The sequence below is a fragment of the Entelurus aequoreus genome, linkage group LG09 (assembly GCF_033978785.1).
Source record: "Entelurus aequoreus isolate RoL-2023_Sb linkage group LG09, RoL_Eaeq_v1.1, whole genome shotgun sequence".
Classification (NCBI taxonomy): domain Eukaryota; kingdom Metazoa; phylum Chordata; class Actinopteri; order Syngnathiformes; family Syngnathidae; genus Entelurus; species Entelurus aequoreus.
Genome location: NC_084739.1, coordinates 81,853,391 through 81,878,675, shown reverse-complemented (window position 1 = coordinate 81,878,675; position 25,285 = coordinate 81,853,391). Strand labels below are relative to the sequence as shown.

The 25,285-nt window shown below is 39.0% G+C and overlaps 1 protein-coding gene across 14 annotated transcripts in view; it reads right to left on the bottom strand.

The window, feature by feature from the left end:
- camk2g2 (calcium/calmodulin-dependent protein kinase (CaM kinase) II gamma 2) overlaps positions 1-25,285 on the bottom strand; it is a 201,675-nt gene that overhangs the window by 123,938 nt on the left and 52,452 nt on the right. For all 14 annotated transcript variants that reach the window (XR_009827376.1, XM_062059600.1, XM_062059589.1 and 11 more), the window contains exons 3-6: positions 17,419-17,478; positions 17,166-17,220; positions 17,033-17,098; positions 2,727-2,799 (exon numbers count right to left, since the gene is read on the bottom strand). Coding sequence is in view for 13 of the 14 variants with exons in the window: in XM_062059600.1 (XP_061915584.1) it covers positions 2,727-2,799; positions 17,033-17,098; positions 17,166-17,220; positions 17,419-17,478 (254 nt within the window). In the remaining variant the exon portion in view is untranslated. The remainder of the gene's footprint in view (positions 1-2,726; positions 2,800-17,032; positions 17,099-17,165; positions 17,221-17,418; positions 17,479-25,285) is intronic.

Here is a 25,285-nt window from a genome sequence, read left to right as displayed (position 1 = left end):
GAACTTTGTTATTTACATTTAGGTTATTTTGTGTTTAACACTTAAAATTAGGAGTTTCCTGATTCAATATTGATACAGGATTATGGCGTGTGATCAGCCAACAAAACAAGTATCGGATGATATCAGTTTGCATGTAAAATGTCCAATACAGTCCTGCAGCGTGTTTACTTTTGCCAGCTAACATCTTAATGTCCACCAATAAGCACACACGGTTGTATTGTCTTCTATTTTTGTTAAGTAATTTACATCATGGTAGGTTATAGGCTACTGGGAGCTAGCGGTTACACAACAGCTAAGCACACAATAGCACCCAAACTAGACTTACGTAATAAATGTAATTAATTGAACAATATCAAACGCGAGATTTGTCAATATAAACAATCACCAAATCATTAGATTTGCATATTACTTACATACGGTATACAATGTGTCCAAGGCACATTAGAAAGTGTCCAGTAACAAAGGTGTCCGCATCACTCCACTTACTGTTATTTTGACCACCAGGTGTTGCCAAAAATACAATTACCGCTCCACTTCAACTTAAAGACAGCATAAGTCCATTCCAGACAACTAATAATAATAGTGTTTTTCATACCTAATATTGTTCACTGACTAATTTTAATTGACCAAACCTTATCTAGCATTCTACACTACAAAATAATACAAGTATGTATGATTCCTGCTGATATTGTAATCGGATCGGTATCGGCCAATACTCAAGGATCCAACTGGTCCCAGTGTTGATTTTATTTGGTCTATTAAAACTCCTACATTGGAGCAGTTCGTGGAAAATATCAAGATGGAGCCTTCCATTTTTTTAATGATCTTTTATTGGATGTTTTTAAGTATCATAAAATCTAATTTGCTCAATACTGCTGTAGGAGCCAGAAATGTGTACGTAATGTCACGTGTTGTCAGGTGACATTAATGGCGGTCACTATGAAGGGGTGTTTACCTGCACTAAGCATTAGTGAGAGGAGAGTAAAACTGGATAGCCATTAATTTTGTGGACAGCTTTGAATACTGCTTTATTGTGTTGTTTTCTATCTTAATTATTGATATTACTACTATTATTCTCTCAATATTACAATTTCATTAACGTATTAATGTAGTTATATTTTATTTTTACATATATTTATATTTATCTTATTTTACGTATTCTCTAATGTTGATGCCTTAAAGGTGGCGTTTTTCATCAAATGTTTTGTTTTGTTATTATTACTAGTGCTGTGTGTGTTTTCTTCTCTTCTTCATTTTTTGTAAAGCACTTTGTTTGCCACTAGCCTGTGTATGAAAGTGCTATATACTGTAAGTAAAGTTTGATTTAACGCTGTTGGACCCATAATCGCTTTGGATGCTTAATTGGAGACTTTAGACGTTGCTTATTAGGATGCTTATTGATCGTTTTTTTGGTTGCTGTAGAGCAGCCGTGTCCAAACAATGAAAAATTAAAGTGTGCCGGAGCTATTTTGAGTTTTTTTAATTTTCAAAACAAACAATATTTAGATTTTGTTTAGTCATAAAAATCTTAAAAATGAGTCAAATATATATATTTTTTTGTCATTATTCAAAGCTCAAACCTCAGTCGATATAAAGTTGACATTTTCTATGTTTTATGTCCTTTTTGTCAAAGAAAACCCTGTTTTTTCATAGCAAAAAGACAAAATGTGAAATATTTTCTTCAAATAAATTTAGTTAAGTGTTTGATGTTAAAGTCATTGGAGCCTTAAAATAGGTCAATAATTCATAACGCCATTATTTTGATTCATTAATATTTTTTGAGTAGTTAAAAAAAACAAAAAACTTAAGATATCCTAAAGAACCCCACTCGTAAAAGTGTTAAAAATAAGTCACACATTTTTTTGTTTACTTTCAACACTTAAATCTCTATATAAACTTCAGATCTGTCTGGCCATTTTAAGTTTTTATATATTTTTTAAAATATTTTTTATTTTATTTGTTTGTTTTATGCTCTTTTTGCAAAAAAAAACAAAAAAACATGGCAAACACAAAATATGCAAAATATATACAACCCTTACCATCCAACCTGATGGAGCTTGAGAGGTGCTGCAAAGAGGAATGGCCAAGTTTGTGGCATCGTATTCAAAAAGACTAATTGCTGCCAAAGGTGCATCAACAAAGTATTGAGCAAAGGCTGTGAATACTTATATACATGTACATTTTTGGACTTTTTAATACATTTGCTTTACCTTGTCATTATGGGGTATTTTGTGTAGAATTTTGAGGACAAAAGTGAATTTATTCCATTTTGGAATTTTGCGAACACTACCGGGGCGCACTGTGTTGCCACGTAAAGAAGAAAGCCGATGAGGTCATAGTGCTGCTGGGGGTGAATAATCTTGCCGCGGGGGAAATCGTCACTGGACATCATCTTAACCATGACCGGCTAAAAATAGCATCTGTCCTGCTGTCGTCACGCTCACAAGCAGCAGAAGGGGAGGGAGGAGGGAGGAGGAAGGCGGCGTGTAGACAAAACAGGGGAGTGATGGAATTAAGAGAAATGGAGGGGAGGAGAGCGGCGGTGTAGGGGGGGGGGGGGGTACAGAATCAAAGCAGGTGAAGAGAGGCAGGAATGACGCACGCCCCGTAAGTCGCAACTGACGTCAGCACAGCTGTGTGCGCGGACCTACTCCTCCTTTGGTCTCCATTCACAACCGAAAGGGTACGGCGTGCGGCGTTGGCCTAGTTGTTACGCAATGTCTCACCTTAAGGTCCCTGTGCACGATGTCATGCTGGTGGATGTGGCTGACGCTCTCCAGGATCTGATTGATGCAGTGGCTGTGAGAGACACACACACACACACACACACACACACACACACACACACACACACACACACACACACACACACACACACACACACACACACACACACACACACACACACACACACACACACACACACACACACACACACACACACACACACACACACACACACACATACACACACACACACACACATACTGGTTATCATTTGGAATGGGGACCAAGTTTTTGATCATCACTTGTGTGGACCACCCTTTCTACAGGTTGTGGAGGCATAAAAAAACGGCCACTGCCCAGTTAGCTCATACACGTCTTTAAAGGCCTACTAAAAGCCACTACTACCGACCACGCAGTCTAATGTCTAATAGTTTGTATATCAATGATGAAATCTTAACATTGCAACACATGCCAATACGGCCGAGTTTGATTAGTAAAGTGCAATTTTAAATTTCCCGCGAAATATCCTGCTGAAAACGTCTCGGTATGATGACGTTTGCGCGTGACGTCACGGATTGTAGCGGACATTTTGGGACAGCATGGTGGCCAGCTATTAAGTTGTCTGTTTTCATCGCAAAATTCCACATTATTCTGGACATCTGTGTTGGCGAATCTTTTGCAATTTGTTTAATGAACAACGGAGATAGCAAAGAAGAAAGCTGTAGGTGCGAAGCGGTGTATTAGCGGCCGGCTGCAGCAACACAAACACGTAGCGGCTACGTCGTAGCCGGTGTATCATTGTTTACATTCCCGAAATATAATAGTCAAGCTTTACCATTGGCCTGTGGAGAACTGGGACAACATATACCCTTACCAGGAGGACTTTGAGTTGGATACGCATGCTTGTGGAGAACTGGGACAACAGAGACTCTTACCAGGAGGACTTTGAGTTGGATACGCGCTACCGTGAGTACGCAGCTGCGGCTTCCAAACATTTGATCGCTTGCCCGTACGTGCGTGCCGCTATGTGCATGTCACGTACGTAACTTTGGGGAAATATATGTGCTGTATGAACTTTGGGGAGGTGAACAGTACTTTGGGCTGTGGGATTGAGTGTATTGGCGGGTTATATGGACAGGAGTGGGGAGGTGTTTGTTATGTGGCATATTAAATATAAGCCTGGTTGTGCTGTGGCTAATAGAGTATATATATGTCTTGTGTTTATTTACTGTTTTAGTCATTCCCAGCTGAATATCAGGTCCCACCCGCCTCTCACAGCATCTTCCCTATATGAATCGCTTTCACTGCCCTCTAGTCCTTCACTCTCACTTTCCTCATCCACGAATGTTTCATCCTCGCTCAAATTAATGGGGAAATCGTCGCTCTCTCGGTCCGAATCGCTCTCGCTGCTTGTGGCCATGATTGTAAACAATGTGCAGATGTGAGGCGCTCCACAACCTGTGACGTCACGCTACTTCCGCTGCAGATGTGAGGCGCTCCACAACCTGTGACGTCACGCTACTTCCGCTGCAGATGTGAGGCGCTCCACAACCTGTGATGTCACGCTACTTCCGGTACAGGCAAGGCTTTTTTATCAGCGACCAAAAGTTGCGAACTTCATCGTCAATGTTCTCTACTAAATCCTTTCAGCAAAAATATGGCAATATCGCGAAATGATCAAGTATGACACATAGAATGGATCTGCTATCCCCGTTTAAATAAGAAAATCTCATTTCAGTAGGCCTTTAAATCTCTGGATTGATGAAGTAATGTGCTGACCATTCTTACTGGGGACTCTGGGGAAAAAGAGTTAATATGGTTCATGGGGACCAAATTGAAATAATTTTGCATAATTCACACAAATTTGTACATGACTACTGAGGACCATTTAAAAAAAAAAAAAAGTTCAAATGAAATATGACATGATCCTCAGAATACAGCACTACAGCTGTTCTCTTATAGGAAGTTTCACCACTTAAATGTACCAGCTACAGCCCGATGAGGGGGCTGCTGTGCAAATGTCTCACACTCAAACTAACCAGTGAACATGTTTTATGGGCCAATGCTTAAAAATCACTTAGGCAGCTTCAGAATGGATCTGACTATCATTTAAAAAGGTTTCCCTTTAGGGGACCTGTTTTTTTGTCCCCATACCGTCACACACATGAGCAAAACAAAACTATCTGGTTCACTTTGTGGCGTTTTTGGCAGGCTTCAACAACAAGGAAAGGAAAAACAAGTCCAGGTCTCCATTTTTTTTCCTCTGGCAGTGCGCCATTACTGGGAGCACACGTCTGCAGAGCAGGTCTCTATTGACAGGATGCAAGCCCAAAGGGAAGAGACGTTTGTGCCTTTAACACGGCCACCTTACATAAGCGGAGTCCTTAGCTTGCACATCTGCATTTTTCTTTCTGGTCTGGGGCGTAGTTAAGATCAGTGTGAATCACGCCGAGATTGACATTTGGGAGAAAGGTTATAGGGCAACATCATTTTAGATCGGGGGCCACATGGAGAAAAATCTACTCCAAGTGGGCCGGACTGGTAAAATCATGGCACGATCATTAACAAAAAAAAGACAACTTCAGATTGTTTTCTTTGTTTAAAAATACAAGCACTTTCTGAAAATTTACAAATCATAATGTTGTTGGGTTTTTTTACACTTATATGTTGCGGTTAATAGTATTCTATCTTTGTTTGTCGTTATTTATACTTTCTGAATAAATTATGCGATAATGATCAACTCATTGGTGTTCATTTTTAATCCATCAAGATAAAAAAATATAATCAAAATCAAATTACAGGATGTTATTTATGTAGTTTACTCATTTTCCTCGACTGGTGCACTAACATATGTTTGTTGTGTTTTTTTACATATGTAGCATCACCTACAAAGATACAATGAATTGCTATTGCGACATCTAGTGGACACATTTAGAACAGCTGTTTCTTACATTCAAACATTTTGGCTCATTATTATACTTAGCAAAGTCATCCCGCGGGCCGGATAAAAACCTGTTCGTGGGCCGTACGTTTGACACCCCTGTTTTAGGGTTTTGTTTGCAGGATTACACAAAGTCATCAAAAGATAGCGAGTAACATTTGCTGTATTTGGTGCTTTATTGCTGCATTTTATGTCTTTTATGTGGACCACCATTCCGAGGTAACTTGCCCTATTCCAGGGGTGTCAAACTCCTTCTCATTGAGGGCCACACTGCAGTTATGGCTGCTCTCAGAGGGTGAGTACACTGTATAAGAAATATAATATATAATTAGGAATGCGATAAATGCTTTAAAATGTAATATCGGAAATTATCTGTATCGGTTTCAAAATTATCGGCATCGGTTTCAAAAAGTAAAATGTATGGCTTTTTAAAAGGCCGCTGTGTACACGGACGTAGGGAGAAGTACAGAGCGCCAATAAACCTTAAAGGCACTGCCTTTGCGTGCCGGCCCAATCACATAATATCTACGGCTTTTCACACACACAAGTGAATGCAATGCATACTTGGTCAACAGCCATACAGGTCACACTGAGGGTCTCCGTATAAACAACTTTAACACAGTTACAAATATGCGCCACACTGTGAACCCACACCAAACAAGAATGACAAACACATTTAGGGAGAACATCCGCACCGTAACACAACATAAACACAACAGAACAAATACCCAGAACCCCTTGCAGCACTAACTCTTCCGGGACGCTACAATATACACCCCCCGCTACCCCCCCCCCCACCCCCCCCCCCCACCTCAACCCCACCCACCTCAACCTCCTCATGCTCTCTCAGGGAGAGCATGTCCCAAATTCCAAGCTGCTGTTTTGAGGCATGTTAAAAAAAATAATGCACTTTGTGACTTCAATAATAAATATGGCAGTGCCATGTTGGCTTTTTTTTCCATAACTTGAGTTGATTTATTTTGGAAAACATTGTTACATTGTTTAATGCATCCAGCGGGGCATCACAACAAAATTAGGCATAATGTGTTAATTCTACGACTGTATATATCGGTATCGGTTGATATCGGAAACGGTAATTAAGAGTTGGACAATATCAGAATATCGGATATCGGCAAAAAAGCCATTATCAGACATCTCTATGTATAATAGTGTTGTCCCGATACCAATATTTTGGTACCGGTACCAAAATTATTTAGATACTTTTCCATACTTTTTCATAAATAAAGGGGACCACAAAAAATTGCATTATTGGCTTTATTTTAACAAAAAATCTTACGGTACATTAAACATATGTTTCTTTTTGCAAGTTTGTCCTTAAATAAAATAGTGAACATACAAAACAATTAGTCTTTTATTAGTAAGTAAACAAACAAAGGTTCCTAATTTAGTCTGCTGAGATTTGCAGTAACATATTGTGTTATTTTCCATTCTATTATTTTGTCAACATTATTAAGGACAAGTGGTAGAAAATAAATTATTCATGTACTTGTTCATTTACTGTTAATATCTGCTTAATTTCTCTTTTAACATGTTCTATCTACACTTCTGTTAAAATGTAATAATCACTTATTCTTCTGTTGTTTGATACTTTACATTAGCTTTGGATGATACCACAAATTTGGGTATCGATCTGATACCAAGTAGTTACAGGATCATACATTGGTCATATTCAAAGTCCTCATGTGTCCAGGGACATATTTCCTTAGTTTATAAACATAATATGAATTAAAAAAAAAACGAAAGAAAATGTTATGATGCCAAAAAATAGACGTAATCATAGTAGTATCGACTAGATACACTCCTGTACTTAGTATCATTACAGTAGATGTCAGGTGTAGATCCACCAATGGCGTTTGTTTACCTTTTGATGCCGGTGAGCTACGGTTGAGCTATTCCTCGTCCTGCAGGTATGATACGTGTAAGAAATGTACTTTATTTGTCGCCATGGAGGCGAGGATTAGTGATTTAGAAGTAGCTAAAACACTGCCGACTGGGGCTGGACTTTAGCCGCTAGCTAGCTAGCCATGTCTTAAAGCACCTCCTCCTGTGGCAGTTTCAGTGTTATAACTTCACCTTTATCGTTAGTTTTTAAGCCAAAATGCATCAGTTGTCCCTTTTCCTATTATCCAACAAAATGCTGCAGGCCAACAAAACTGTTAATATAATATTTTTCGCATGGTCAGACAGTTCTCAAGACACGCAATTGTGCTATTTTTCTGTCACAATTGAAAGAACGAATACATTTGGTAAGAAAAATGAAGCGATTTATTAATGCACATTATTTCCAGGGCTTCCACATAAAATGATGTGGCAGGCCACAGCTAGCCCACGGCCCTTGAGTTTGACACCGGTGCCCTTTTCAAACAATGATGCGTGATTACAGGCTCTTTTGGAGCAACACATTTATTCGGTGGGACGTCTGTAAAAGTGGCGTCAGCTTTAATCCGTGCGCTCTGAACAGGTCGTACGCGGATGTGGAAATGCTGATCACCGCAACAGTCGTCAACAAGCGCCCAAACTAAGGTTTCAGCGCTTCATTACTAATTCATAAAATGGCATTTAGAGAAGCGCATGCTCACACATAAAAAGAGTGAATACTTGCTGCCTGGAAACCAGAGGCTGCATGTGCACTTAAGGCCTGATGTACTAAGATTCTAAATAAGTGTGTAAAATAAAAACTGCAATTTCAACAATTAGTGGGCGTGTTGCAGGCAATCCATCAATACTGCGTGGGTAATAGTTCAAAGTGGTGCAGACTGGTCTTTTGAAGTGACTTTTTTTGCATGTACTACCGGATGTCACCATGGAGAAATGCATTTACTGCATGACATCATGCTCCGACTTGCAGCGTTTTGCTATGTTGTGGAACATGCAGCACACAACTGTATTTCGTGACACCTTTTCCGGGCTGTTGGACGCTCCTCCAGTACAGAAACGACTTTTAGCACGCCAAAGGGGCGCTCTGTGCCTGAAACACCCGCAGTAACTGCGATGGTGCGCTGGATTGATTTGGAGTAGAGCCGATATTATCGGCCGATAAATGCTTTAAAATGTAATATCGGAAATTATCGGTATCGGTTTCAAAAAGTAAAATTTATGACTTTTTAAAACGCCGCTGTGTACACGGACATAGGGAGAAGTACAGAGCGCCAATTAACCTTAAAGGCACTGCCTTTGCGTGCCGGCCCAGTCACATCATATCTACGGCTTTTCACACACACAAGTGAATGTAAGGCATACTTGGTCAATAGCCATACAGGTCACACTGAGGGTAGACGTATAAACAACTTTAACACTGTTACAAATATGCGCCAAACTGTGGACCCACACCAAACAAGAATGACAAACACATTTTGAGAGAACATCCGCACTGTAACACAACATAAACACAACAAAACAAATACCCAGAACCTGGGTAAGACATGCTCTCTTAGGGAGAGCATGTCCCAAATTCCAAGCTGCCGTTTTGAGGCATTTAAAAAAAAATAATGCACTTTGTGACTTCAATAATAAATATGGCAGTGCCATGTTGGCATTTTTTCCATAACTTGAGTTGATTTATTTTGGAAAACCTTGTTACATTGTTTAATGCATCCAGCGGGGCATCACAACAAAATGAGGCATAATAATGTGTTAATTCCACGACTGTATATATCGGTATCGGTTGATATCGGAATATCGGATATGGCAAAGAAGCCATTATCGGACATCTGTAATTCTAAGTGGTAAATTACATAAGGTAGCTAACAATGCTGCTATTGGGAGTACATTATTGCATCCAAAAATCACAAAAAAACATCCAAAAACTCAGTTTACAACTCCTGACCTGAATAGTAACCAAATATTAGCTATATTGTTATTATATGCGCTAACGCCGAGGAACTACTCCTAGTGGCGCATGATCACAGAGAGCGAGCTAGCTTATGCAGCTATATTGACATATTGACCCGGTACTGAGTTGGTGAAGGTTAATTCTAGATTATAAATCATGCCGCTCACATGTATAGTAGAAGGTTGTGGTCATAAACCGAGAAGTTAGTCAATTTTGACATTCTCCTTAGAGGGGGGTGTATATTGTAGCGTCCCGGAAGAGTTAGTGCTGCAAGGGGTTCTGGGTATTTGTTCTGTTGTGTTTATGTTGTGTTACGGTGCGGATGTTCTCCCGAAATGTGTTTGTCATTCTTGTTTGGTGTGCGTTCACAGTGTGGCGCATATTTGTAACAGTGTTAAAGTTGTTATACGGCTACCCTCAGTGTGACCTGTATGGCTGTTGACCAAGTATGACTTGCATTCACTTGTGTGTGTGAAAAGCCATAGATATTATGTGACTGGGCCGGCACGCCAAGGTTTATTGGCGCTCTGTACTTCTCCCTACGTCCGTGTACACAGCTGCATTTTAAAAAGTCATACATTTTACTTTTTGAAACCGATACCGATCATTTCGAAACCGATACCGATCATTTCCGATATTACAATTTAAAGCATTTATCGGCCGATAATATCAGCAGTCCAATATTATCGGACATCTGTACTTAGAATGCATTTAAAAAATGGTGTTTTTGTCTTTTATAGGGATTGTTAATGAAAAAAATCCAAAAAAGTGCAGTTCTTCTTTAGGCTATAAAATAGCATTGCTGGATATTTAATACTTTTCATTTCTGACAGCCCGAATACATTGACATGCACTTGGTGGAGGCGGTCCCATTTTTTCCCCCCTCCTTGCTCTCTTTGCCTTGTCTTGTCTATACTTTTTAGAGCCTCTTTCTCTGCACTGTCCTCCAAAATCTAAACACCAGACATGGAATTGATTAGCTGGACTCTCGACTCGATTGACAAAATCTTTTCGACGAGGGAAAAGGGAACAATTGCTGCAGGGTACGTGACAGACTCCTGGGAGGAATGGAGAACCATGTGCCGCTCAGTGCTTTCCGTCGAGGACATGGAAGACATCTACCTATTTGGAAGCGTGATCGCAGGGCATCTGCTGACTGGGCTGGCATTGCCCTGCTGCATTGTCACATTCGGAAGACGATGGCAGCCACTCAAGGAGCCCAAAGGTTGTTCGTCGCAATGGAAGGCTTGGGTCGAGCTGTGCGATCACAGTCTGTGGTGATTTGTGAACTGAATTGTAAGTTGGATCACATCATGGAGAGGCTTATTGAAATGCAAAAATTGGATACGAGAGCCGGCATGGAGGATTAGAACAGACAATCCATGAAAATGTTTGCTCGCTTGGAAAAACAACAATCCTAATCTACAATTTGACTCCCTAGAATGGCCTTGATGCTGCTCAAAACAGAAGAAGGTTGTTCTGAGAACTCTCTGACCTCCCTCCCTCCTCAACAACACCTGGGAGTTGAACGTTGCTTGCACTGCCTGCAGAGTGGCTCTAGGCCTATAGACACAACAACACTACACCCTGGAGTGGACAATGGGCATATGTGCATCACCCCCTTCACCACAGCGTGATTCCCCTTAGGGGCGATGGACGGCTAAGTAGTGCTTATACAGCAGCAGCCGGCCTCCGTAGCTCCCACTCCCTGCGCTATGTTGCAAGTTTTGTTGATTCTATGTAACATGTTTATGTGTGCTATGGCTACGAGGTTTTTTTCCTTGGCCTCAGTCTGGACCCCTCCCTGGAGTCCAGCCTTTGACTGAATTTTTTTTTTCTCCCTGCCCCTCCTTCCCAACGTTTACCTGTTTCTCACCTTTTTTTGTAAGGAGCACCGGAATTTGGCAGACCCGTCAGCGATCCTTTTTCCGGTTCCATGTAATGTTTGTCTGATCTTGAATGGGATTGTGCTGGAAATCTCAATTTCCAGTACCACTGATAGGTGAGGTGAAATGACCCTCTGCATTTGACCCACCCCCTGGGAGGTGAGGGGAGCAGTGAGCAGCAGCGGTGGCCGCGCTCGGGAATCATTCTGGTTTTATAACCCCCAATTCAAACTGAGTGCCAAGCAGGGAGGTAATGGATCCCATTTTTATAGTCTTTGGTATGACTCGGCAGGGGTTTGAACTCACGACCTACCAATCTCAGGGCGGACACTCTAACCACAATAAAGTACTTCTGATTCTAATTCTGATTCTGACAGAGTATTTTCTCACCACCATGTGTGTGAATGTGCCAGTTTGCACATACCTTACAAACGTGCTAAACATAAACACAGAAACAGCCGCCACAAACAGTTTCAGGCTTGATAAAACAAACTTCTGGCGCTAAATGATTGCATTTCCATCTACTCCTCCCAGTAATGAGAGGGTTCAATCAATCAATCAATCAATGTTTATTTATATAGCCCTAAATCACAAGTGGGTTCTCATAAACTGCTTATATATTTTGTATACTCTCAGGCAAACACCCTGAAAGGATTGCGCTTGTTATCTTGCTCATTTAAGAGACGCAATCTTCGGTACACAAACTTGGCAGATCAGATTTGAGTGTTAAGTTTGCACATGTTTTAAAGTGGTAATATTATGATTTCTTTTTTTACGTTTAAAACACTTCATTGTGGTCTACATCAGGGGTCCCCCAACCTTTTTTGCACTAGGGACCGATTTAATGTAGGCATTATTTTCCGGTTGCCGGCCTTCCACGTGTGGCGGGTAAATACATGTATAGCAAACAAGTGCATGAAAAATGAATACATGAAAAAACTCACCATAAAGTTGAATTAGTGGGAGCCCCCGGCCTTTTGCTTTTGCAAAAAAACCCTCCATAGACTTTTTGTTTTGTACTAATTTTTGCTAGTAGTAGGCTTTTTTTTGGCTTTAGTATCTGATGGGTTATAGGCAGTGACGTGCGGTGAGGTTCATGGCTGGTGAGGCACTGACTTCATCACAGTCAGATTTACAAACATATGAACCCTAAAGAGTATCTTATTCACCATTTGATTGGCAGCAGTTAACGGGTTATGTTTAAAAGCTCATACCAGCATTCTTTACACATACAAACTGTAGCACACAAAAAAGCACATTTAATTAAAAAAAACGTTATTATGGTCTTACCTTTACTTATAAATGAAGTCCATGCGCCGCTCCTTCTGAATAAAAGCATCGATAACTTGTTTATAGAAGTCTTCCTTATCTTTCTTCAGTTTTAAAAGTCTCTCTGTCTCGATGGAGATCTTCCTTTAATTATTACCTGCTGCTTCGATTGATTTTATTTTAGATATGTAATCCTCCATGTTAAAAGTCCAGGCGAGAGGAAAAAATAAACGATCGCTGCCCATGCACTTGACTTGCTAACTGTTGCTGCTTGTTGTTACTTATTCTGCAGCCGAGTAGTCGCAAGAATGATCCCTGGGATCACTAGCGCCCTCTACCACCATGAGGCGGGAGAACTGCGAGCCTCACCCAGTGCGTCTTCGCAGCCGTTTTATGATTGCTCAGCACAAGAAATATGTTACACACATACAGTTGTTGACAAAATACAGTGTACATTATATACCTCAGCTAAGGAAATGTATAATATAATTCATATAGCAATACGGTCTCACTGCACAGCAGGCCAGCAGTTAGCCGAGTCATTGCGCAATCCATGGTGAGGCTCAACTGGCTGCTGACTCACCGCAAGTCTCTTCTCAGTATTTGAACGGCAAATGTGAAAATTCAGCGATTTTGAATAAAAATAATCTAAAACTGGTGAAGTTAAATGGAAAATAACTTTATAGTATAATCACTGGATACATAACAATTTAATTAATTTTTTTTCTTTTTACATTTTTTTTTCTTTCCATGATGGCACGTGAGGCCCCGCCTCCCCTGACTGCACGTCACTGGTTATAGGTGATACATCACATTCAAGGACAAGAGGACCAATGGATATATAATAAAGCTAGAAATACTTGCCATTAGTTCCAATAGATTTGTGTCTATTTCCATTCTAAAAGTTATGTATTCATATTTTGTGCAATATTTCATACGTAGATACACTAATATTAGCTTTTTTGCTCCAATTTTCCATGCATAAATACATCTGTTATTGCTAATGACTTGTGTATTTTCTTCTTTCAGCACAATTATTATATGCAACAATTCAGCACTTCTCCATCTTTAACTACTATGGTCACTTTGTTCCTGATCTGCCCTGATCTTAGGTCATCGACCTGCTGCGGACTGCAGATGGAACCTAGCTTTTGGCTACGATTTGGCACCTTTACATTTTATATGTGTATTAATTTGCATTGTTTCATGTAAGAAAGATGTAACAAATACAGCAAATGGCGACTTCCTATCAGGAGTTTTATAATACTATGAATTAGAGATGCTCGATAATATCGGACTGCCGATATTATTGGCCAATAAATGCTTTAAAATGTAATATCGGAAATTATCGGTATTGGTTTCAAAAAGTAAAATTTATGACTAAAACGCCGCTGTACGGAGTGGTACACGGATGTAGGGAGAAGTACAGAGCGCCAATAAACCTTAAAGGCACTGCCTTTGCGTGCCGGCTCAATCACATAATATCTACGGCTTTTCACACACACAAGTGAATGCAACGCGTACTTGGTCAACAGCCATACAGGTCACACTGAGGGTTACGGTATAAACAACTTTAACACTGTTACAAATATGTGCCACACTGTGAAGCCACACCAAACAAGAAGGACAAACACATTTCGGGAGAACATCCGCCCCGTAACACAACATAAACACAACAGAACAAATACCCAGAACCCCTTGCAGCACTAACTCTTCTGGGACGATACAATATACACCCCCCGCTACCCCCCCACCCCCCCTCAACCTCCTCACGAGCATGTCTCAAATTCCAAGCTGCTGTTTTGAGGCATGTTAAAAAAAATAATGCACTTTGTGACTTCAAAAATAAATATGGCAGTGCCATGTTGGCATTTTTTTCCATAACTTGAGTTTCTTTATTTTGGAAAACATTGTTACATTGTTTAATGCATCCAGCCGGGCATCACAACAAAATTAGGCATAATAATGTGATTATTCCACGACTGTATGTATCGGAATCGGTAATTAAGAGTTGGACAATATCGGATAACGGCAAAAAAGCCATTATCGGACATCTCTACTATGAATCCATGAACAAGCTAATTTGTGTGTTTGGTGGGACTGACGAAAGTTAAGTAGGAGAAAATGTGGTCGTTTATAAATTATTTAATGTCTATGTGCGGCCCGGTAGCAAATGCATCACAGACCGGTGCCGGTCCCTGGACCAGTGGTTGGGGACCACTGGTCTACATAACATGTGAGGCGGTTCTTTGCTCAAAAAACAGTTTTTAAGCTGCTTTCGGACTGTTTTGTGGGCGGTCTTATTTGCAAGGCTCCACTCTGACTGTGTCTTCTCCCCGTCAACCATGTTGTAGTTTTTAGCGCCTCCATATGGAGTCTACTGACAGATATGAATTAGAACTATATGCTACTTTGTGTTAGAATTTGAGCAGAGGATGCATGTGTATGTACGAGCCAGTCTGCCCCACAACAAGAGGATAGAGAAAAAGAAGGAGCTTATTGACTACAGCGTGGACAACTCCACAAAACTATTCGGGTAAATTACTACTATATATGAAAATATCTGCTGACATCACAACTGTGGAAAAACGTCACTATTGGGGCAAATTCCAAACGTCTCGTTTGGAGGAGGTATGAAGGAAGCCAATGGTTCGATTTCACACTGGAGTGGCGTGGCTCAGACGGTGAAGCGGCCGGCCAGAAACTTGAGAGTTCCTGGTTCGAATCCAGCTTTCGACATCCTAGTCACTGCTGTTGTGTCCTTGGGCAAGACACTGCACCCACACTTGGTGTAAATGTAGCTTAATGTGGATAATGGGTTTGTCAATGTTAAGTGCTTTGAGTCATTAGAGAAAAAGCACATATAAATATAATTCACTTAAAGGCCTACTGAAATGATTTTTTTTATTTAAACGGGGATAGCAGATCCATTCTATGTGTCATACTTGATCATCTCGCGATATTGCCATATTTTTGCTGAAAGGATTTAGTAGAGAACATCGACGATAAAGGTCGCAACTTTTGGTCGCTGATAAAAAAAGCCTTGCCTGTAGCGGAAGTAGCGTGACGTCACAGGTTGAAAGGCTCCTCACATTTCCCCATTGTTTACACCAGCAGCGAGAGCGATTCAGAACGAGAAAGCGACGATTACCCCATTAATTTGAGCCAGGATGAAAGATTTGTGGATGAGGAACGTGAGAGTGAAGGACTAGAGTGCAGTGCAGTACGCATCTTTTTTCGCTCTGACCGTAACTTAGGTACAAGCTGGCTCATTGGATTCCACACTCTCTGGTTTTTCTATTGTGGATCACGGATTTGTATTTTAAACCACCTCGGATACTATATCCTCTTGAAAATGAGAGTCGAGAATGCGAAATGGACATTCACAGTGACTTTTATCTCCACGACAATACATCGGCGAAGCACTTTAGCTACGGAGCTAACGTGATAGCGGGCTTAACTGCAGATAGAAACAAAAGAAATAAGCCCCTGACTGGAAGGATAGACAGAAAATCAACAATACTATTAAACCGTAGACCTGTAACTACACCATTAATGCTTGTCAGCCTGGCGAAGCTTAACAATGTTGTTGCTAACGACGCCATTGAAGCTAACTTAGCTACGGGACCTCACAGAGCTATGCTAAAAACATTAGCTATCCACCTACGCCAGCCAGCCCTCATCTGCTCATCAACACCCGTGCTCACCTGCGTTCCAGCGATCGACGAAGGACTTCACCCGATCATCGATGCAGTCGGCGTCTGCTATCCAAGTCAAAGTCCTCCTAGTTGTGTTGCTGCAGCCAGCCGCTAATACACCGATCCCACCTACAGCTTTCTTCTTTGCAGTCTTCATTGTTCATTAAACAAATTGCAAAAGATTCACCAACACAGATGTCCAGAATACTGTGGAATTTTGCGATGAAAACACCGAGCTTTTTGTATTGGATACAATGGTGTCCCAATACTTCCGTTTCAACCATTGACGTCACGCGCATACGTCATCATACATAGACGTTTTCAGACGGAAGTTTCGCGGGAAATTTAAAATGTCACTTTATAAGTTAACCCGGCCGTATTGGCATGTGTTGCAATGTTAAGATTTCATCATTGATATATAAACTATCAGACTGCGTGGTCGCTAGTAGTGGCTTTCAGTAGGCCTTTAACATTTTCGGGACTTATGCAGATCCAAAATAAACAAAAACAGGTCCCAATAGGTACAAAAAGTTGTTTTTGCATAATAATAGGTCCCCTTTAACACATGCAAATCTTTAATAGAGCAGGCCTTGAGCTTTGTACATAACGCACACACATACACACATGACAATAAATAAGGCGATGAGATGGTGCGTACCTGGCGTCTGCCTCGCTGTAATACTCTCTGGCGACGATGTCCTCGAAGAGCTCGCCGCCGGTGACACTGCGCACAGAGGAGGCCGTCAGTCTGTGCTTGTGAGTGTAATGGTGTGGTGAACGTGCGTGCTTACAGGTCAAAGATGAGGTAATGGAAACCTTCCTCTGAGATGCTGTCATGGAGTCGCACTAGTGAGTGGGAAATAGGACACAGCTAATATTGAAAAGTCGATAAGGTGAAAATCCTCAAATAAGTCATCTTCTATTATGTGGTAAACAGGAACCACGTAATATTACAGAGATAACAGGACACCTTAGAATAAAAATACATGTGTGTTCATTTTCTACCATCATGTCTTGTCCTGTTCCTGCAAGAGACTTACTCACCAATGTTTGGATGCTTGAGCAGACGACAGATTCTTGCCTCTCGGTCCAATTTCTGGTGATCTGAAGGAAGAGAAAGGAAGCAGATGGGAAACTTTGTTAAGGGACTGAAGCAATGGGGGTTTGACTTCCAGGAAACTGGAACAAAAGGAAGCCTATATTAGTAAGTCACAAAAACATATGGTATGATAAACATATGGTCTCAAATAGGGATGTCCGATAATATCGGACTGCCGATATTATCGGCTGATAAATACTTTAAAATGTAATATCGGAAATTATCGGTATCGGTTTCAAAATTATCGGTATCGGTTTCAAAAAGTAAAATGTATGACTTTTTAAAACGCCGCTGTGTACACGGACACGGACGCAGGAAGAAGTACAGAGCGCCGATAAACCTTAAAGGCCTTTGCGTGCCGGATAAGTCACATAATATCTACGACTTTTCACACACTCACAAGTGAATGCAAGGCATACTTGGTCAACAGCCGTACAGGTCACACTGAGGGTGACCGTATAAACAACTTTAACACTGTTACAAATATGCGCCACACTGTGAACCCACACCAAACAAGAATGACAAACACATTTCGGGAGAACATCCGCACCGTAACAAAACATAAACACAACAGAACAAATACCCAGAACCCCTTGCAGCACTAACTCTTCCGGGACGCTACAATATACACCCCCCGCTACCCCCTACTCCCCCACCTCAACCTCCTAATGCTCTCTCAGGGAGAGCATGTCCCAAATTCCAAGCTGCGGTTTTGAGGCATGTTAAAAAAAAATAATGCACTTTGTGACTTAAATAATAAATATGGCAGTGCCATTTTGGCACTTTTTTCCATAACTTGAGTTGAAGTTGTTCTCTTATTTTGGAAAACCTTGTTTAATGCATCCAGCGGGGCATCACAACAAAATTAGGCATAAAAATGTGTTAATTCCACAACTGCATATATCGGTATCGGTTGATATCGGTATCTTTAATTAAGAGTTGGAGAATATCGGAATATCGGAAAAAAAGCCATTATCGGACATCTCTAGTCCGAAATTATAGACCTGTGTCTCTACTACCTCAATTTGCAAAAATTCTTGAGAAATGATTTGTAAATAGACTTGATAAGTTGATTGCCAAACATGAGCTAGTGAATGAGCATCAGTATGTGTTCAGGAGTAATCATCTACATCCCTAGCAGTGATGGACTTCGTAGAAAACATAGCGACAGCAATAGAAAAAAAGCAACACACCATTGGTGTATTTATTGACTTATGTAAAGCTTTTGACACAATCCATCATTCCTTACTTCTGCAAAAATGGTACAACTATGGCATAAGAGGTGTTTCACAACAGTGGTTAAGTAGTTATTTAAGTAATAGATCTCAATATGTGGAAATTAATCAAACTAAATCACAGCCAAGAAGAGTAACTTGTGGGGTTCCACAAGGCTCGGTATTGGGACCTAAGTTACTCATACTTTATTTAAATGATATTTGTTCAGTATCTAATAAATTGAAATGTATCATGTTTGCAGATGATACAAATGTATATTGTTCAGGAGAAGACTTGAAGGAAGTGTTGAGGATAATAGAGGTTGAGTTACTTAAGCTAAAAAAATGGTTTGATATTAATAAGTTATCATTAAATGATAAGAAAACAAAATTTATGGTGTTTAGTGGTGCAAGGACAAATTGTGAAGCAAAATTAAAACTAAATCAAGTGGAAATTGATAGAGTATATGAAACTAAATTCTTGGGATGGATAATTGATCATAAATTATGTTGGAAACCGCATAATGAATATATAAAGGGAAAAATATCCAAATCCATTGCTATTCTTTATCAAGTAAGACACATGCTGAAATTCACTTAATAAGAAATGTCTGCATTAGTTATATTATTATTTTATTTTTCCATATTTAACATATTGTGTTGAAGTTTGGGGAAATGTTTATAAACAAACATAAACCCAATAATTCAACTTCCAAAAAAGGGTAATTAGAATACACACAGCGTGCGACTATGAACCTACCAATCCATTATTTATAAGTTGTAATGTGTTAAAATTTTCAGATATTGGGTTTTTAAAAACAATGGAAATTTTGTTTGGAGTAAAGAACAACAGCCTTCCAGCTTGTATTCTTAGGTTATTTAAATTAAGAGGAGAAAACTATAATTTGCGGGGGATATTGATTTTTGAAATATGTAAAGTAAGAACGAATATAAAATACAAATGTATTTCAGTTTTAGGAGTTAAATGGTGGAACAAGGTCATTGATGAGTTGAAGACATGTAGTTATTAGTTAAGGTTTAAGAAAGCCTTGAAAGGTGAAATAATAGAAAATTATAAAATATAGCAACGATTACTTTCATCCAGAGGTGGGACCAAGTCATTGCTTTGCAAGTCACAAGTAAGTCTCAAATCTTTGCCCTCAAGTCTCGAGTCAAGTCCCGAGTCAAGACAGGCAAGTCCCGAGTCAAGTCCAAAGTCAAGACTGGAAAGTCTCAAGTCAAGTCACAAGTCCTGCATTTTGAGTTTCGAGTCCTTTCAAGTCCTTTTAACCACAGACTAATATTTTTACACAGATTGTGTATGCTTTTAAAACGCTGTATTTATTTATTAAAACAAGTGCATTTGAAATTGCAAGAAAAAAAATAGTGCTGACATTGCAATTCATAACAGCACTATTAACAGTAATTTTAATAGTTTAAACAATTTTAAACATTTAACTCATTCCTTTACAGAATAAACACATTTGCAAAAACAAACATTAACATACTATTGGTTGTATTTTATGAAAATAATATTACCACAGAGTTGAGAAGGAGCAAAGATCTTCAATATTTGTATGTGAAAATCACAAAGAAATCTTCTGGGGGAGGATGACGCCCCTACAGGGGTTTGGTTTACAAACTTTCAGCCCCACCTAAAACAAAATTCACCAGCTGCCACTGATTATGATGCATTCTCATTTTAGGCAAAATATAAGACAATACTTTCTTAACAGTATAATTGTAACCAGGAATAAGTCTTCAAGTAACAATATTCAAATACTAACATTGTTGGGTAAAACAGCATTTGGTTTTATTCTGAATGTAGTGAAACAAATTGGTGGTTTTAGCTGATATAAAGACTTTCAGGTGAATGAATGTTGAATGAATGATAGGTGGTGGTCGGAGGGGCCGTAGGCGCAAATTGGCAGCCACGCTTCCGTCAGTCTACCCCAGGGCAGCTGTGGCTACGAAAGTAGCTTACCACCACCAGGTGTGAATGAATGATGGGTTTTTAACATGTAAAGCGACTTTGAGTACTTAGAAAAGCGCTATATAAATTCCAGGTATTGTTATTATATATGTTTAAGTATTTGGCAGACGCTTTTATCCAAAGCAACATACATAAAAAATACATACATAACAATCACTGTAAACATTATCATTTAAGGGAAGAATGTAATACAAAATATCAATACAAAGTGTCAAGACAGAATAAACTCTCTGCTGCTGCAGCAACAGAGATACAGTCTATAGGTCCCTAGGATATATAGATATCTAATGTATTCATACATTGTTTATGTAGGATATACGCATGTATATATAACCTAATCATATTGTTTCTTCAATTTAAAAATAGTTTACCGTTTTTTCCCCCCTTCTCTGGGATTATATTCCCAGTTTTGATCTCGGACGTCTGGTCACTTATAGCGTATAAGAATATTATATTACTGTTAAGCAAACTATGAATAATAAAACTTGCCAAAACATGTGTCCGTTATCATAGCTACACGTATGACAAAAAACCGCGTGAAAATCAGTGGTATTCAGTGAGGTAAAATGAATTAAATGCGCTGACAGTTCATTGCTCCTGCCAAATGAATTGCACTAGTGGAGCGGATCACCACTCCAAGATGGCGGCCCCGCGTCTCGTCTGCGCCAGTAGGCAGTAGCGCTCGATGCTGCGTACCCTTAAAACATGTCTATGGTTATAACGTTAGCAGTGAGTTTACAGCCTCACTGATTTAACTACACAGCAAATAAAAGTCACGTTACTTAGCCAATAAACGTTATCTTACATTCAAAACTTACCCTTCTTTGGGCAACTTCAAATGTCGAACGAAGTTGGAAGTTGTTGCGTCTCCGTCTGTAATATTCGAACTGCGTGATTTGCATACGCAATTCGTTTTTTGTTGACCAAGTCGTAGTTTTTATACCCGAACGAAACCAACTTTGGCATAATTGTTTCTCTCAGCCGCATTGTTTGACAACTCTTGTTCGGTGGTTGTCCTGCAATTTGATTGGATGAATGCTGTGTGATGAAAACAACGTATAACTAATTTGATTGGCTGTTGTACTGACAGCACATCAGCTGACAGGCAGCACACACGCTGATAGACAGACAGACACGTACAAAATGAAAGATACGGCGCGCTCCCAAATAACTTTTGAAGCTTTGGGTTTTGGGGAAAGTAGCAAGTCATGTCAAGTCAAAAGGCTCAAGTCCAAGTGAAGTCACAAGTCATTGATGTTAAAGTCTAAGTCGTGTTGCAAGTCTCTTTACATTTTGTCAAGTCGAGTCTAAAGTCATCAAATTCATGACTCGAGTCTGACTCGAGTCCAAGTCATGTGACTCGAGTCCACACCTCTGCTTTCATCTCATTAATTTTTTGAACGTTGATGTTCCAGGCAATCTAATTTTCAGTGAATGTATAGGAGAGGCAAATATAAGCCTTGGCTTCAGCCTATTCCTTTCTCGGTCATTCTTTTTCTTTTCTTTTTGTGTGTAAATGTGTATGATTGTTAAGGGACAGTCATACACAAGATTGTCCCTTAACAAAGATCCAGTGTGCTTCCAGTTCAAAGATGGCTCACCAGGTCATTCAACAATATAATATAATTTAACTATATAAATGTATAATTTGTGCTGTTAAATTGATCACACAAAATGGTTGATTATGATTATATGACCGTAATAAACTCATTTCATTCAACATAAAAGTTCAGTGCATCCACCCATTGAACTTCACGGTAAAGAGGAAAGCAGACCCTGTCACAGATCCAACAACACAATTTGGTTTTCTCACATCCTATATTTTTACATCTATTTCCATTTTCCTGCAGCTATAATGGACAGATGTCCCAATTGGTCCAGATTGTCTACCCTAAAACGATGTTCCCTAATCACAGGGCTGGGGTCGTCCAAAGATATCTTGTTTCTTAGATGTGGTCCATATGGGGCGCAGCGGTAATCAGCTGTAATACACTTGTCCACCACTTGTGGCAGTGCAGTAATGACAATATCAAACAAACAGAAGAAGTCTGGAGCTGGTCATATAAGTTTCTTAAGTGCAAAAATTATGACTAAAGTCGTGAAGTTGTATTTTCATTTGCACTTAAATTGTATTACCAGTTTAGTTACACAAATTCATAATTAATCCATAATTCATTTATTTTAGCACAGCCTAATTGCATGTAAATGTATGTTTTGTCGGTTATTTAAGACTCCCTTCTTATACAATATATTTGGTTAGTACTTATTTTTCTAATTAGCCTGACATAAGCCTAAGGTTTATGTGTTAAATAATAATTTGTGTGATTAAAACATGTGTAGGTAAGATACATGTATTGAATGTGATTAAAATCAAGAGTAAGATTACTAATACAGTGTCGATATTATAGAGGGCACGTTGGGCCCCGAGGTCAAAACTCCTGGAGCACTTCATGGATTAATTTAATTGAGCAATTGGATAAAACACACTTTGTTATTTATAAATAAATAAATACACATGCATGCATACACATATATACACATATATATATATACATACACACATATATATATACATATATACACATATATATATATACATACACACACATATATATATATATATACACATACATATATACATATATATATATATATATATACACATACATATATACATATATATATATATATATATACACATACATATATACATATATATATACCGTATATATATATATATATATATATATATATATATATATATATATATATATATATATATATATATATATATATATATATGTGTGTGTATATGTATATATATATGTATATATATATGTATATATATATGTGTGTATATATATATATGTGTATATATATATACACACATATACATATATACATATATATACATATATACATATATATATATATATACATATATATATATATATATATAGATATATATATATATATATATATACATATACATATACATATACATATACACATATACATATATATATACACATATATATATATACACATATATATATATACATATATATATATATATATACATATATATATACATATATATATATACATACATATACATATATATACATACATATACATATACATATACATATATATATATACATACATATACATATATATACATATACATATATATATATACATATATATACATATATATATATATATATATATATATACATATATATATATATATATATATATATATATATATATATATATATATATATATATATATATATATATATATATATATATACATATACATATACATACATATATATACATATATAAATATATATACATATATATATATATATGTATGTATAAAATATGTACTGTATATTATATATAATATATATGTACTGTAAAGTACTATAAATATATATATATCCATCCATTTTCAACCGCTTATCCCTTTTGGGGTCGCGGGGGGTGCTGGAGCCTATCTCAGCTGCAATCGGGCGGAAGGCGGGGTACACCATGGACAAGTCACCACCTCATCACAGGGCCAACACAGATAGACAGACAACTATATACACACACACACATATACACTGAACAAAAATATAAAAGCAACATTTGTGTATACACAAAATACATATTCCTCTTAAATATTGTTTACAAATCTGCCTTAAGGAGCGCTTCTTCTTTGCCAAGATAATCCATCCCACCTGACAGGTATGCCATATCAAGATACTGATTAAACAGCATGATTATTGCACAGGTGTGCCTTAGGCAGCCCACAATAAAAGGGCAATGTGAAATGTGCAGTTTTATCACACAGCACAATGCCACAGATGTCGCATGTTTTGAGGGAGCGTGCAGATGGCATGCTGACTGCAGGAATGTCCACCAGAGCTGTTGCCCGTGAATTGAATGTTCAGTTCTCTCCAATACGCTGTCTCCAAAGGCATTTTAGAGAATTTGGCAGTACCTCCAACCGGTCTCACAACCGCAGACCACATGTAACCACACCAGCCCAGGCCCTCCACATCCAGCAGATGCACCTCCATGATCGTCTGAGACCAGCCACCCGGACAGCTGCTGCAACAATTGGTTAGCATAACCAAATAATTGTTGCACAAACTGTGACAACCCGTCTTAGGGAAGCTCATCTGCACGCTCGTCGTCATCTCGACTGCGGTTCGTCCTTGAGTGGGCAAATGCTCACATTGGATGGCATCTGGCACGTTGGAGAGGTGTTTGTTTTATGGATGAATCCCGGTTTTCACTGTTCAGGGCAGTTGGCAGACAGCGTGTGTGGCGTTGTGTGGGAGAGCGGTTTGTTGATGTCAACGTTGTGAATGGAGTGGCCCATGGTGGGGCTGGGGTTATGGTATGGGGAGGCGTATTTTATGGACAACCAACACAAATGCATTTTAGTGACGACATTTTGAATGCACAGAAATACTGTGACAAGATCCTGAGGCCCATTGTTGTGCCACTCACCATCACCTCATGTTGCAGCATGACAACAACCTAACCCTAACCCCGTGTTGCAAGGATCTGTTCACAATTCCTGGAAGCTGAAACCATCCCAGT